Below are 13,498 nucleotides of genomic sequence, written 5' to 3'. Positions count from 1 at the left end.
AAGAGCTCTTAGCTTTTCATCATTGAGTATGATGTTGGCTGTGGATTTTTCATATAAAGCCTTTATTATGTTGAGATATGTTCCCTCTAGACCTCCTTTGCCGAGGGTTTTCTTCATGAGTGGCTGTTGTACTTTGTCAAATGCTTTTTCTGCATCTATTGAAATGATCCTATGATTCTTATCCTTTCTTTTATTAATGTGGTTGTATCATGTTGATTGATTTGTGAATATTGAACAATCCTTGCCTCCTGGGAATAAATCCCATTTGATCGCAGTGTATGATTTTTTTAAATGTATTTTTGGATTCGGTTTGCTACCATTTTGTTGAGGAGTTTTGCAGCTATACTCATGAGAGACATTGGCCTGTGGTTCTCTTTTTTGTGGTGTCTTTATCTGGTTCTGGTAACAGGATGATACTGGCCTCAGAGAATGAATTTGGAAGTTTTCTTTCCTCTTCTATTTTTTGGAACAATTTGAGAAGAATAGGTATTAACTCTTCTTTAAATGTTTGGTAAAATCTGCCTGTGAAGCCCTCTGGCCCTGGACTTTTACTTTTGGGGGGTTTTTTGGTTGGTAAGGTCAAACATTTCAATATGGGTGCCCACTTATCAGCAATCCTGGATGTACTGTGTTAGCTGAAGCAGCTAGGAGCATTTCTAAGATTTGTTCTATTGACTGACTGAAAGCTGTACTCAACGGTAGCCTGTGTTAAATGAGGTTAAGATGCCAGATACACAATGTAGAGGGAGGAATCTCTAAATGCCAGTGGTGTTGATAGCGTAGTGGTGAACATAGCTACTCTCCAGATGTTTAGGGCAACAAGAATGTTGGAGTTAACTCATCATGTGTAACCCATTTAAACCCACTCTCTGGCCACGTGGACATTCCTTTCACAAAGGCTTTGAGAAATACATCAGGAGGTGTGGCAGAGACTAGCTAGGTGGTCGTTAAACCTGTTTCCTCTTCCTTTTCAGGACAAATTCAGACTACAGTTTCCAATGTCCCTTGTAGGTGTGTATGACCTAATCAAGGAACTTCCATTTGCCCAGCTGGATTTCAGACTTGCTACAGACCAATGACTCCTTTGTGTCTCCCATTTTCCCCCTTTTTGAACTGGAATGTCTGTGGTAGTTATCCTGTGCCTATGTTGGGGACAGATAACTTGTGTCGTAAGTTTCACAGATCTACAGGTGGAGAAAAATAGTACTTAAGGAGTCATACTTCAGGAATACACCCAAGGGGCCATGTTCACATCTGGTCCTAATTTAGATGAGATTCTGGACTTTGAGGTGATGCCAAAATGGAGCGGGAATTGGGTGAATGTATTCTGCGAGTGGAAGGGATGTAAATCATTGGGGGCCAGAGAATGAGCTATAGTAGTCAGTTGCCAAGATGGCACCAATGATCTTCACCTCCTGGTATTCACACCCTTGTGTCATCCCCTTCCCTCGAGTGTGGCCTGAACCTAGTGACTTACTCCTACTGAGGAGAATATTGCAAAAGTGGTGGGATGTCACTTCAGAGATTGGGTCAAGACTGACTTCCATCTTGCACTCATGCAATTCTCTCTCTCGGTCTCATCTCACTTGACTGGTGTGATGAAGCAAGTGGCCATGTTATGAGAAAGGCCCACATGACAAGGACCTCAGGGCAACCAACAGGCAGTGAGGAACTGAGGCCCTAGTCCAACCACCCTCAAGGAATTGAATCCTGCCCACACCCATGTGAGTGAGCTTGGAAGCGGATCCTTCCCCGGTCGAGCCTTGAGATGACTGCAGGCCCGCCTGACACCTTGACTGCAGCCTGCAAGACCCCGAAATTGAGAGCCAGCTAAGTCGTGCCCAGATTCCTGACCTACGGGAATTGTGAGATAAATGTCATGGTTTTAAGCCACCAAGTTTTTGGAGTAATCTGTTACTCAACAATAATGAACACAGGCAGGCATGAAGGTTACGCACAAGTTCAGCAACACGGACTGCTACCTACCAAGGCTGATCTGGCTGTAGCATTGCTGAGTCCCCACCTGCCAGTGGCAGAGACCAATAAGGAGCCCCCACCCCCATGAAATATTTCCTGGGTGCAGGCTGTTTACTTTGGGCCCCTTGTGTCCTGCAGCAGAGAGCTGTAGGCTCAGAATTGGTGGGAATCCCAGCTCTGCCGGGCTGACATGCCCAGGCCAGGCCTATTCTTTGAGGGGTCTGCTTCCTGCGTGTCCGACGGGAACTTTGTGAAATGTCACATGGAGCTGGCACCCAGGAGGGGGTTCCTAAGGGACTGTTCCCTTCCCTTTGCAAAGAGTGCCCCAGGGGCGGAGGCTGAATCTGCCTCGAAATCCCTCTTCTCCCATCCCCACAATTTCAGGACTTCTGAGCAGCACGGTCGGCGTCTGCTCCTTCAGGCCCCCAGTGACCACGGACCTGGGGTCCAGACCCCACTCTCATAGGGTAACACCTTTACCAACGAGATTTATGTAGTGCGAAGGGAATAGAGTTCATATGCAGTGGGGCTCCAAACGCTGCTCCTGTCCCCCTCCTTCGGAGCCCTGACTGTGCAGGAGCCTGGGGAGAAGCGGGGACAGAGGACTTGGGCCTGGGCCTTGCCCTCCCTCCGGGAGCTCCCGGAATGGTGGGAGAAGCAGACCCATTCATCCTAGAGTGTTTCAGATGCCACGCAAGGGACAGTGGAAGCACTAGGAGGAGGAAAGGAGTCAGTTGGGCCCTAGAGAAGGAGTTGGGCTAAGTCCTCAGTAGAAGTATGGCCTCTTCCCCTCCTGGCCACCTGCAGACTCAGGAGCCATCCTGAGCGACGCGATAATCTCTGGGAGGATGCAGCAGCAGCGCAAGGAGGTGTCTCCTAGAAAACAACTTCGACGTGAGCATACCCTCTTCTTTCGGGATCCTTTCTCCCCATCCCCCACTCGTCTGCCCCCTCACTCGTCCCCTCCCCGCCACGGCCAGTCACTCCTTCCTAGGTGAGTGCCTGGGAAAGGGCGACCTCTGTGCCACCAGAGCGAGCTCTCTGGAAGAGGCCATGTTTAACCTGGGGCTTACAGGCTGGGAGCGGGGGCCTCTCTGGCAGAAGCCCCGGGATGCATGTCCGCTGTGAGGCACGGGGCAGGGCAGTGCCGAGATGGAAAAGGTGCTCTGCAAACCGCTGAGGGCTGGGCCGTAACCTGGAAGACCCCAGCCTGGGCCCAGCAGTTTGCCGGCCTGGGAGCTGCTGGAGGTCACAGGTACCCTTCTTCCTGTCCTGTTCGGCCGCTTCTGGGGGCAGACTGCCTCAGGTGGGAATGGCAGTGAAGTGCTGAGCCTGAGCCCCCTCCTGTCTTTGTCGTAGCTCGCAAGCCCGTCTCTTCTGAGGTGTCTCCTCCAACCCTCCTTTCATGACCAATTCCAAACAGGCAGGCAGACAAAAGGCCAGCCTTTTCCCCTAGACCGGGGCCTGGGGTTGAACTGGGTGCAGGACAGGGGTGTCCACTGGCTTCTGCCTCCCCTTCACTTGTACAGCCCAGTGCCTCCTGACCAGAAGACTGGAGGCAGGCCTGAGCCAGTCCCTCCCACCAATCAAAGCTACCAGAAGAGGGTGGGCCTTCTCACTCATCACTAGGTTCCTATCAACTGGAAATCTTGGGAAGGGGGAGAAATGGAGCAAAATGAACCCACTGAGTGAGCACGCACGATGAGAAAGGGCAGAGTAGTGATAGTCCCCGATCTAGTCCAACACCCTCATTTTCATGACTCTGGAGGCGCCCGGGTGGCTCAGTCAGTTGAGCGTCCGACTCTTGGTTTCGGCTCAGGTCATGATCTCAGGGTCGTGAGACTGAGCCCCAGGTTGGGGCTCTGCACTCAGTGGGGAGTCTGCTTGAGACTCTCTCTCCCTCTGCCCCTCCCCCTGCTCACACACACGCTCACTCTCTAAATAAATGAAATCTTAAAAAAAACAAAACAAAACAAAACTCCGGGGCCCAGAAAGGCGGGGGGGGGGGGGGGGGGGAGAAAACTGTCCAATATGAAGGCACCATTCATATTTACATTTAAAAGCGAACTCAGCTTGATTGAAACCATTATGCTAAGTGAAAGAACACAGTCACAAAGGATCACAAATTGTATGATTCCATTTATATAAAATGTCCAAAATAGGCAAATCCATATAGATTAGTGGTAGCCTAGGGTTGAAGGGCCAGGGGGACGGGGTGGGGGGAGTGGGGTGGGATGGGGTGGGGGGTGGGGGGATGGGACGGGGGTGTGATGCCTAAGGAGTGTGGTTTCATTTTGGAATGATGAAAAAACATTCTAAAATCTTTTGCAGTGACGGTTGCACAACTAGAATATACTAAAAGCCACTGAATTGTATACTTTAAGTGGGTAAACTGTATCATGTATATAAATTATATCACAATAAAGCTGTAAAAGTGAACTTGGGCTGCAAATGACCACACATCTGAGCTTTACTCTCCATTCACAGGGGCCAAAGAAACCCTTTAGGGTAGAGAAAAGTCAGGGAAGCATCCCTGAACATGGCATATGGGTGGGACAGGAAAGCATTCCAGAAAGAATGAGATTATAAATATAACCTTGTTCTTAAGGGCAATAAAGCATCATGGATGGTTTTAAGCAGCAAGAGTGACATGATCAGTTCTGTACTTTAGAAACATCGCTCTAAATCACTGAATTTTACATTTAAAACAGGTAAACTTTACGATGTATAAATTATATCTCAATAAAGCCAAAACCAAAAATGCCTCTGGGGGGCTTTGAGGAGGACGGACTGGAGGGCATAAAGTGGGAGGGGGCTGGGGCAGAAGTTTAGGTGAGAGGTGTCAGGCCCATCTGTTGGGAGATGGGGAAAACTGGTTTGGGGATGGGGTGGGGGGAGACTCAGGATGTCTTGCCCACAGGTAAGGAGAACCCGGTAGAACTTGTTTTCAGAACCCAGAGCTCCCAGACTTCAGCCCTCCGCTGACAGGTGATGGAGGCACTGTTCTCCCCCTTCAAAGAGAAATGCACTTCAGAAACATATTTCCAAAAAATGTTGCTAAGGGTTTTATTTCTAACAAGAGGAAAATAATAAAATAAAATTAAAATAGGCTTCAGTTGGAACCAAGTTTCTTGTTTTGCCTTTTTTTTTTTTTTTTTTTGAACAAATTAATTACACACCAACGATCTTCTTTTATTACAACATGAACCCAGGAGGAGGAAAGGAGACAGGGCAGGACAGGGAGAGAAGGTCAAGGTGGTTGTGAGGACAAGCACCAAAAGCTTTCTTCAGATCATAGGGAGCCTGCTCAGCTCCCCAACCAAATTCATTTAAAATAAAAAACTGTGAGCACAGCTATGTGAAGTTTCCTCCTCCTGGGTGGAACAGTCAGGGGAAGGGGGGGGAGAAAGGAGAGGGAAGGGGGGGAGAAAGTAGGGGGGGTGGGGGGGTGGGAGGGAGAGGCAGGAAAGGGGAGGGAGGAGAAAGAGTGAGAGGGAGGTGAGGTTAGTGTAGCATGGCCTGGCCAGGGCCAGAACTGGGGAGAGAAGGGAGAGGAGTTTTCCCCCAGTTTGCATACGCACTGGCCTTGTCTCTGGAATGGTGCTGGCCCAGCCCCAGCCACCCCCCTGCCCACCTGCCCATCCATCTGTCTATCTGCCTCAGGTGTCTGGGAATGCTGGTTAGAGGCTACCAGGGAGGGGGACTCCAGGGGCCGGCCCCCAGGAGCTGAGGTCTGAACAATACCTTGGAGTCAGAATATAAAAGTCAAGGGACTCAGGAGTGGGCTCGGGGGGGGGTGGGGGGGTGGCCATCCCCCCTTTTTGCCCACCTCCCAAGAAGCAGGCTTGATGGTCAGAAAGAGGATCCTTGAGGCCAAGGGGGGTTCTCTGTGGGGGGTCTGTGCTAGGCTCAGCCACTGTCACAACTGTTGCTGAGGCGGCTGCTGCGGGCAGGGCACATGCAGCCGAGGAGTCAGAGTAGAGAAAGGGGCCGAGGGGCCTGAAGTGGCCCCTAGCGCCGGCTCCAAGCCATTCTGGTTCTCCTGGGTGCTGGGGCTGCCAGTGGTGGGCAGGGGTTGGGGGGGGCCCTCACCCCCAGTCTCCTCCTCCAGCTCCTCCTCCTCCTGGGCCTCCTCGGCCTCTGGCCCTGAGCTCCGTACCCTCTTTGGCTCTAGCTCCTCTCGGGCTGGGTCATCGCCCTCCCCACCCCGATCCACCTTCCGCCGTCGCCGCCTCTCCAATGCCCGGCCCCGTGCCCGGCTCCCATGGCGCTCTGCCTTCTCCAGCTGTGTATCAGACAGGCAGAAAGAGGTGTGGGCCAGTGGTCAGGCCTGGGATCCCTGCCTCCTTGGCCTGACCTCCTGGCCCTGTCCATGATCCCTGTCCTCACCTCTAGAAGTGTGCGGATCCGCTCCATGTCTGGAGGCTGCCCAGCCCGCAGTAGCTGCCAGATGCTGTGGTTCTCATCCAGGGTCACCTCAAGCAGGTCCCCTTCTAACATGAGCTCCTCCAGAGGGGCCCGGGTAGCCTCAGGCAGCTCTAACGCGGGGCCGGTCAACTGTGGCAACAGCGAGGACAGCAGCTCCAGGTCTGGTGGGTTGCGGGGACAGAGTGGGTTAGAGGCTGCTCCGGGGTGTACCCCCCACCCCCCCCCGAGCCGAGGAGCACCCGGGGCACTGGGGATATCCAATCAGCAGCCTACCCACACCTAGACCTACCTCTCTTACCTGAGCCCTCCCCCGGGGCTACCTTCTCAGGGCTGGTCACACTGTCTCCGTTCTCCAGCAAGCCCAGGACCTGCCAAAGAGAGCAAGAACGGATGGTGGTGACTGAAGAACCAGGCCCTATTCCCCACCGACCCCCGACTCGGCACGTTCTGCCTCCTGGAGGAGGAGAGCAGACAAAGGCTGCGGCAGGGAGCAGTCGGGGGATCTGGACAGGATGCAGAATGGGGCAGGGAGGCCGGGCTGAGAGAGAGGTCAGAAGTCAGAGAGCGGGGACGGGGCTGGAGCCTAAATGGGGGCGGGGGCTAGGAGACAGGAATGTGAGGGCCAGAGCTGGAGCGGGCAGCTCACCTTGGGCATATCCTTGCCACTGCCTTCTCTGAGAGGGTCAGAGGCAGGGGCTGAAGGGTAGGTAGGGGGTTCCTCAGGCTTGGGCTCAGCCTGCAGCCGCTGGCGAAGCTCAGCCAGCCGTCCCAACAGAGCAGTCACGTCCTCAGAGGCCAAAGCCTGCCTGGCGCGGCCTTGCCAGCTGATGGCCCTCTCTGTGAGACACTGCAGGGCCTCGCCCTCAGGCAGCCGCACGGGCAGTCTCTGCAGGGCCACCAGCAGTGCCAGGATGGTCTCCAGGCGCGGGCGCCGTGAGCGCATGCACAGCGGACACAAGAATTTGGTGTCCCACTCCCACCAGGCCAGCAGTGGGGGCGCGGTGGGACTAGGCCTCGGGGAGCTGAGGAGGCGGGGTACCGACACACATCGCCCATGGAACCAGTCCTGACACAGGTCACACTGCAGCGCTCCCACCCCAGCCGGCACCTGCCCACACACACAGACAGAGGGTCCAGAGGAAGCCGTGGCCGACGACGCCAGTGGACTGGGCTTGGCGGAGTTGGTGCGACGCAGCTGCAGGATACCCTCCTTCTCCTTCTGTTCCCCCTCCTTGAAGGCCACGATCTGGCATGCCCAGGACAGCGGGAGAGGAGGTCAGCGGCCCATCCGTCCCCTCCCTCCTCTGGCCCCATTAACACCCTACTCCCAAACCAGGAGAAGCGAGGCCCAGGGAGCAAGCGGTCCGCCCAGGGTGGCCCCGCTCAGACACTTATCACCGCCAGGCTCTCCTCTCACTGTGGGTCCTCACTCCTTACCACAGAGCCTGGGTCCCTGAGGTCCTGTGCGGACAGTCCCAGCAGCTCCGTGTCAGATTTGTACAACCCCAGCTCCTTCTCCATCCACCGGCTGCGCTTAGTGCTGTCCGAGCCGGCATCTGCACACGGGCAGAGCACCTAAGGCAGGCAGACAGGGCGCGGATGAGTAGGCCTCCCCTCCCTCCCACTGCCAGGGCTCCCCAACCCCCCCAGTCTCCTGTGAGCCGCCTCACAACAGCCGGGCCGGAGGCAGGAGAGGCTGGGGTGTCAGGGCCCGGGCCTCACCTCCAGCAGTGTGTAGCAAGAGTTCTTCTTGAGGAAGGTCTTGGAGGCCTTCTCCCTCCAGGAGTGCGCTGTCAGCACCTGCAGCTCTAGCTGTCTCAGCTCCTCCAACCCCACAGGTAGGTCCCGGCCCACAGCCACCAGGCCCTCTAAGTCATCCAAGCAGGGGTAGTGGTCGCCATTCTGGGGCAGAGGCGAGAGAGAGCTCAAGTCAACTTGCCAGCATCTACCGAGGTTACTCTGTGCCCGGCCCTGAGCTGGGAAGAGGCACCAGACTTGCAGTCTTTGGGCAGAACCAAACAGGGATCATGCTAAGGGAAGTGCCCCCTACAACCCCCACAGCCGCCGGCTCAGCCTGCAGGTAATCCAGTCAGTGCCCGTGACCATCGGACTCATCATTTTGTTGTGGCCTGCCTCTTCCACCCTCCCTGCCCCTACCCTCCTGACCCTTTCCGCAACCTCTCCACCCTCAGGCTGGCCTCCCATGGCTCGCTGCCAAGCACATTCTGCCTCCTCTCACTGGGCTGGACTGCTTCTCTAGCCAACCCAGCCCAACCCAATGTATGCCAGCTCTCCTGGCTGGACTGAAGATCTAGGGTGGAGGTTCAGGGGGCGACAGGGTCCTCACCTGAATCTCGTCCACGTCAGCGATCCAGGCCCGGGCCTTAGCAAGAGCCTCCTTGAGAGCCTGGATGTTGGGCAGGTGAACAGGGATGTTTTCTGCCTCGTGGATTATGGCCTCGAGCGTGGCTGGTGGATGCTTCTGCCTAAAGGTAGGGGGGGAAAAAAGAGGCCTCAGTCTAGAGTGATCTGCCTGACCGGCAGCCTGGCCTGCCCACCAGATACATCGGCAGGGGCCCCTGGAGCGGCCACTTGGGCCTACTTGCTAGCACTCCGCCTACAGGGGGCTGCCGGTCCTGCTCGCTCCAGACCGCACGCCCCCACCCAACTTCTGCCGTGGCCTCTGCGCCTCAGCTTGTCTGCCTGTCAGCCTGCTCGCACGGCCGGAACAAGCAGCAGTGCTCCCCTGGTGACGCAGTCTGTCAGGGGGCCCTGTGGGGCTTTGCCCGGCACCTGTCCGCCCGTTAGTGAGTGTGCCCACGTCAGCCGGTGGGGCTAGTCCTCTATCCATGTCTGTATCTGTCCATCTCTGCTTCCCCGTAAGCCTAGCTCTGTCTCTATGTATACATGTAGTTTAAAAAAAAAAAAAAAAAAGAAAGAAAGATAAGCTAGGGAACAAGAAAAAGGAAGAAAGTCAATACACCAGCACTGGAGTCTGGTACCCAAGGCCACCCATGGGAATCACCCCATCAGCTTTCCCACTAAACCTTGAAGGTCGGGGCGGGGGAGGGGGGGTTGGGGGGCGGCTGGACCTACCTGGCCTCCAGGCAGAGGTGGGCTTTCTCCTCCCAGCGTTCGGCAATGGTGAGCAGCTCCTGCAGCTCAGCCCGGGCCTTATCGACAGCAGGGCTAGGGGCTACGCTAGCACCCGCGACCAACAGTCCCCGCATGACAGCCAGGGTGCCCCTTCGGGCTGAGGGGGCCAGCGTGCGCTTCACCTCATCCAGCCATCGTGCCTGTTCCACCTGCCGCTGGAGCTGCTGGGCCTCAGGCACCTCCACCCCCAGCTGCTGCCCCCTCTCCAACAGGGACTGCAGTAGCCCTGGACTGGAGGGCAGTGAGGCCAGGGCCTCACGGGCCTCAGCCTGGTAGGCCTCCACCTGTTCCAGAATACCCTACCAGGATACAGAAGAAGAACAAACTCCTCAGCTGGACCCACTTGGAGGTCCCACCACCAAATACTTTTGCCCCACCTACCTTCTTACCTGCCAGTATTTGGGAAGAGAGCCTAACGTGGGCTGAGCTCTCCTCCTCTGCCATGCCCTAAGGTTCCCTGCCCGCTAAAATACCCTGGGGAATTTGTTAAAACACAGATTCCTGGGCCCCACCCTTAGAGAGTCTTAATAGGGTTTGGTCAGGAGTCTATGCTCTGTTTTAGTCCCCAGAGGATTCTGATGTACAGCACCAGGAGACCCTCTGCCCTAAAAACACTCTGCTATGCTTGGCCTCCTCACAAACCCCTATGCTTCCACTGGTGTCCACTGCCCTCTTCGTCCCACCTCTCCTCTCCCTTCCTGAACTTGACTCAGCTTTCCAGGCCCACAAACATTCTTGTTCCTTTCTCCTCATCCACCTCCACCAGGACACCTTCTCGACTCTGCATCCTATACTTACACCCCTGCCACCCGCCCCTTTGCCTCCCAGCTCCTGTTACTCTAACAGGTGCATCCTGTCTTGCCCAAACATTTGACGCTTTTTAAGGAAGCCAAGAGTGGCCTGCTGCTCAGGTCTCCCAATCCCCCTGAACCCTCATCAGCACTCCGAGTGCACTCCTCCTCACCTTGACATCCCCAATCTGGTGCATGGCACAAGGCAGGTTGTTCATCTGGTCCAGAAAGGCCCGGAGCTCAGCCAGGGTCATCTGTAGACCAGCCACCCTGTGGGGGCTATGGAGTTTCACATGTGGGGTTTCAGGTCCAAACCCAGTCCCCTCCCTCCATCTCTGTGCTCAGATCCAACGCCTTTCCTCACACCTGCCCACCTTGATCTCTCCTACTCCACAGTGCCCCCAACTGTCCAGATTAGAGGAGGGGGGTTTAATATATCAGCACATTCATATGATGAGAGCAAATGAGAAGGGGGGAATATAGGATATATGGCTGGGGGGGGGGGGGGGAGTTTAGAAATTAAATGATGGTAACAGAAGCCGGACTTTTCAACTCATCCTCTACCGTGAATTCTCTGATCAGGCTGATGCTTCTTTTCTTGTCCCTAAACCTTCCACAACTCCTCCTTGCCCACAAAATCCCTAAGCCTGCCAGAAATCTCCAGGTACTGATAAAAAGGACCATTTCTAACTTTCTTAGCACTCTTCTCCATTCTAGTTGCCTGATCTCCTTGCCCTCCCAACACCTCTTAGGCCACCCCGCACGGCAGTGCTTGTCATCTGCCCAGTGGCACTCAGAGTCCACTCCTCCTAGGTGCCAGCTCCTCAGCAGGCAGAATCTGAGCCGCCACCTCCCACTGCCATACCCAGCTTCCTGGCCGCTGACGAGTCCCAGAGCCCGGGACACGCAAGCCTCCGCCTCGCTCAGGCAGTTCTTCAGTCGCTGCAGCAGCTCACTGTTTGGGAACCTCCGCTCACGGGCCTCAGACTCTAGCGCCCTCAGCTCTTCAAGGCCTGGAGAGAGAATGAAAGCGGCAAGGAGTAGGCAGTACTGAGTAAAAGCAGAGGAAGGGGGTGGGGGTGGGGTCCAGAAGAAAAGGGAAGAGAACTTGCCTGTGGAGTCCCTCCGTCCCCCCATCACTCACTGCGCTTCCGCCCATCCTCCACCTCCAGGGCCACTCGAACTTTGTTGGCCCAGGTGTCAAAGGACTCGGCCCGAACCTTCAGTTTATGCAGCATGGCAGGGAGCTCATCCAAGGTGTATCGATACCTGGAGGAAGATGGCAGGGAAGCACACATCTGGCCCAGCTCTGCAGCCCCCTCCTCAGCCTGCTTCCTTCAGTAGGCCCCCTGCTTACCGCAGGTACTGCCGGCTACTGGAGCACTTGCAGAGGTCATTGATGTGGGAAAGGCAGACAAGGCCGTCTGGGCAGTCATAGCAGGCCAGGGCTGATAGGAAGCACGTGGTCTTGCACTTGATGCACTGGCGCTCATCATCTGGGAGCAGCTCAAAAGCTTCTCGCTCAGCTTCCGTGATGCCCTGGGGGCATTCAACCCACGCGCGTTATATAGAACCAGAACAGGGCTGCAGATAGGCCCCTATCTCTGCCACAACTGAGCCCCACGTTAGACTCCAATCTGTGCTGAGAGTTCTAGAGAGCAAACCCCACAGAACATACTGCCTCTGTGAAGTTCAAGCTCTCCACACTGGGGAAATAGGATGAACCAGGGCAAGATCAGTGTGGGCTGAGAGGAAAAAAAAAATCAGGTGAGAATCAGATCACCAGAAAGGGCCTTTAGGGTGAGAGGAAGTGAGGAAAGCGGTGGGCCAAGGCGCCAGAGAGGTGGCACTGTGTGGGAGTGGCCAAGGGAAAGGCTGAGAACAAGGGGAACGAGGCTGGCTTCGAGTCACTCAGCGCCCACCGTGTTCCAGGCGCCGTGCCGGCAGCCTGGCAGGCAGGACACACTGCAAAGCACATATAGAACTCACAGAAACAAAACTCTGTGCTTGTGTCCAGTGTTTAAAGATACAATTTTTTTTTTTCAACAACATGGCTTCCAAACCTATGCCAATGACTTCATCTGTTACTCAGATGAAGAAAAAGCATTCTGTTCCAAAAATGGAGAAAAGCCAGTTATGCTGAAGTAACTGAAAGACAGTATGACGCTATGCATTATGGCCAATTTTAGGGATTTTTAAAGGGAAATTCTGACTAACAGTTTCTGTTCTATATTGACTGTAACATCTAACCTCTGCATCAGATAGGAGTCCGCTGTACATTACAAATCCCGCTCTGCCACTTATTTAACTAGTTGTGTGGTATGGAAATAATTTACACCTCTCTGGGTTTGTTTCCCCATCTTATAAAATGGGAGATAATGGCACCATCTTCATTGTGTTGTCATGAAGATTAAAAAGGTACAGCAACTAAGGACTTAAAAAAGCATCAAAACATTTAGAATAAGTGGAACCACAAAAGACCCCTAACAGCCAAAACAATCTTGACAAGGAAGAACAAAGCTGGAGGCATCATACTTCCTGATTTCAAACTATACTACAAAGCTACAGTAATTAAAACAGTATGGTACTGGGGCGCCTGGGTGGCTCAGTTGGTTAAGCGACTGCCTTCGGCTCAGGTCATGATCCTGGAGTCCCGGGATCGAGTCCCGCATCGGGCTCCCTGCTCAGCAGGGAGTCTGCTTCTCCCTCTGACCCTCCCCCCTCTCGTGCTCTCTCTCTTTCATTCTCTCTCTCAAATAAATAAATAAAATCTTTAAAAAAAAAAACAAAAACAAACAAACAAAAAAAAAAAACAGTATGGTACTTGCATAAAAACAGACACACAGAGCAGTGGAACAGAATTAAGCCCAGAAATAAACCCTTGCATATACAGTCAACTAACATTTGGTAAGAGAGCCAAAAATACTCAACAGGTAAAGGATAGTCTCTTCAATTAGTGGCACTGAGAAAACTGAGTAACCATGAGCAGAAGAACAAACCTGGGTCCTTATACACTCACGAAAATTAACTTGAAATTGATTAAAGACTTAAACATGACACCTAAAACCGCAAAGCTCCCAGAAGAAAACATAGTGATAAAGTTCCTTGACATTGGTTGGCAATGACTTCTTGGATAGGACACCTAA

The 13,498-nt window shown here is 54.1% G+C and overlaps 1 protein-coding gene across 9 annotated transcripts in view; it reads right to left on the bottom strand.

The window, feature by feature from the left end:
- Positions 1-4,098: 4,098 nt before the first annotated feature.
- The window catches only part of KDM5C (lysine demethylase 5C), a 32,442-nt gene continuing 23,042 nt past the window's right edge, over positions 4,099-13,498 (bottom strand). For 3 of the 9 annotated variants that reach the window (XM_078063848.1, XM_078063853.1, XM_078063847.1), the window contains 12 exons: positions 11,710-11,891; positions 11,497-11,621; positions 11,218-11,365; positions 10,526-10,631; positions 9,502-9,860; positions 8,753-8,891; positions 8,128-8,307; positions 7,843-7,980; positions 7,052-7,651; positions 6,695-6,773; positions 6,367-6,566; positions 5,758-6,262 (listed from right to left, as the gene is read on the bottom strand). In XM_078063848.1, the coding sequence (XP_077919974.1) occupies positions 5,897-6,262; positions 6,367-6,566; positions 6,695-6,773; positions 7,052-7,651; positions 7,843-7,980; positions 8,128-8,307; positions 8,753-8,891; positions 9,502-9,860; positions 10,526-10,631; positions 11,218-11,365; positions 11,497-11,621; positions 11,710-11,891 (2,622 nt within the window). In that variant the 3' untranslated portion in view covers positions 5,758-5,896. Of the gene's footprint in view, positions 4,989-5,757; positions 6,263-6,366; positions 6,567-6,694; positions 6,774-7,051; positions 7,652-7,842; positions 7,981-8,127; positions 8,308-8,752; positions 8,892-9,501; positions 9,861-10,525; positions 10,632-11,217; positions 11,366-11,496; positions 11,622-11,709; positions 11,892-13,498 lie in introns of those variants that run through there. The other 6 variants (XM_078063851.1, XM_078063849.1, XM_078063852.1 and 3 more) reach the window with 5 other exon arrangements.

The sequence above is a fragment of the Halichoerus grypus genome, chromosome X (assembly GCF_964656455.1).
Source record: "Halichoerus grypus chromosome X, mHalGry1.hap1.1, whole genome shotgun sequence".
NCBI classification, from domain to species: Eukaryota; Metazoa; Chordata; class Mammalia; order Carnivora; family Phocidae; genus Halichoerus; species Halichoerus grypus.
Note: the sequence above shows the minus strand (reverse complement) of the source record. Positions and strands in the feature narration are given on the sequence as shown.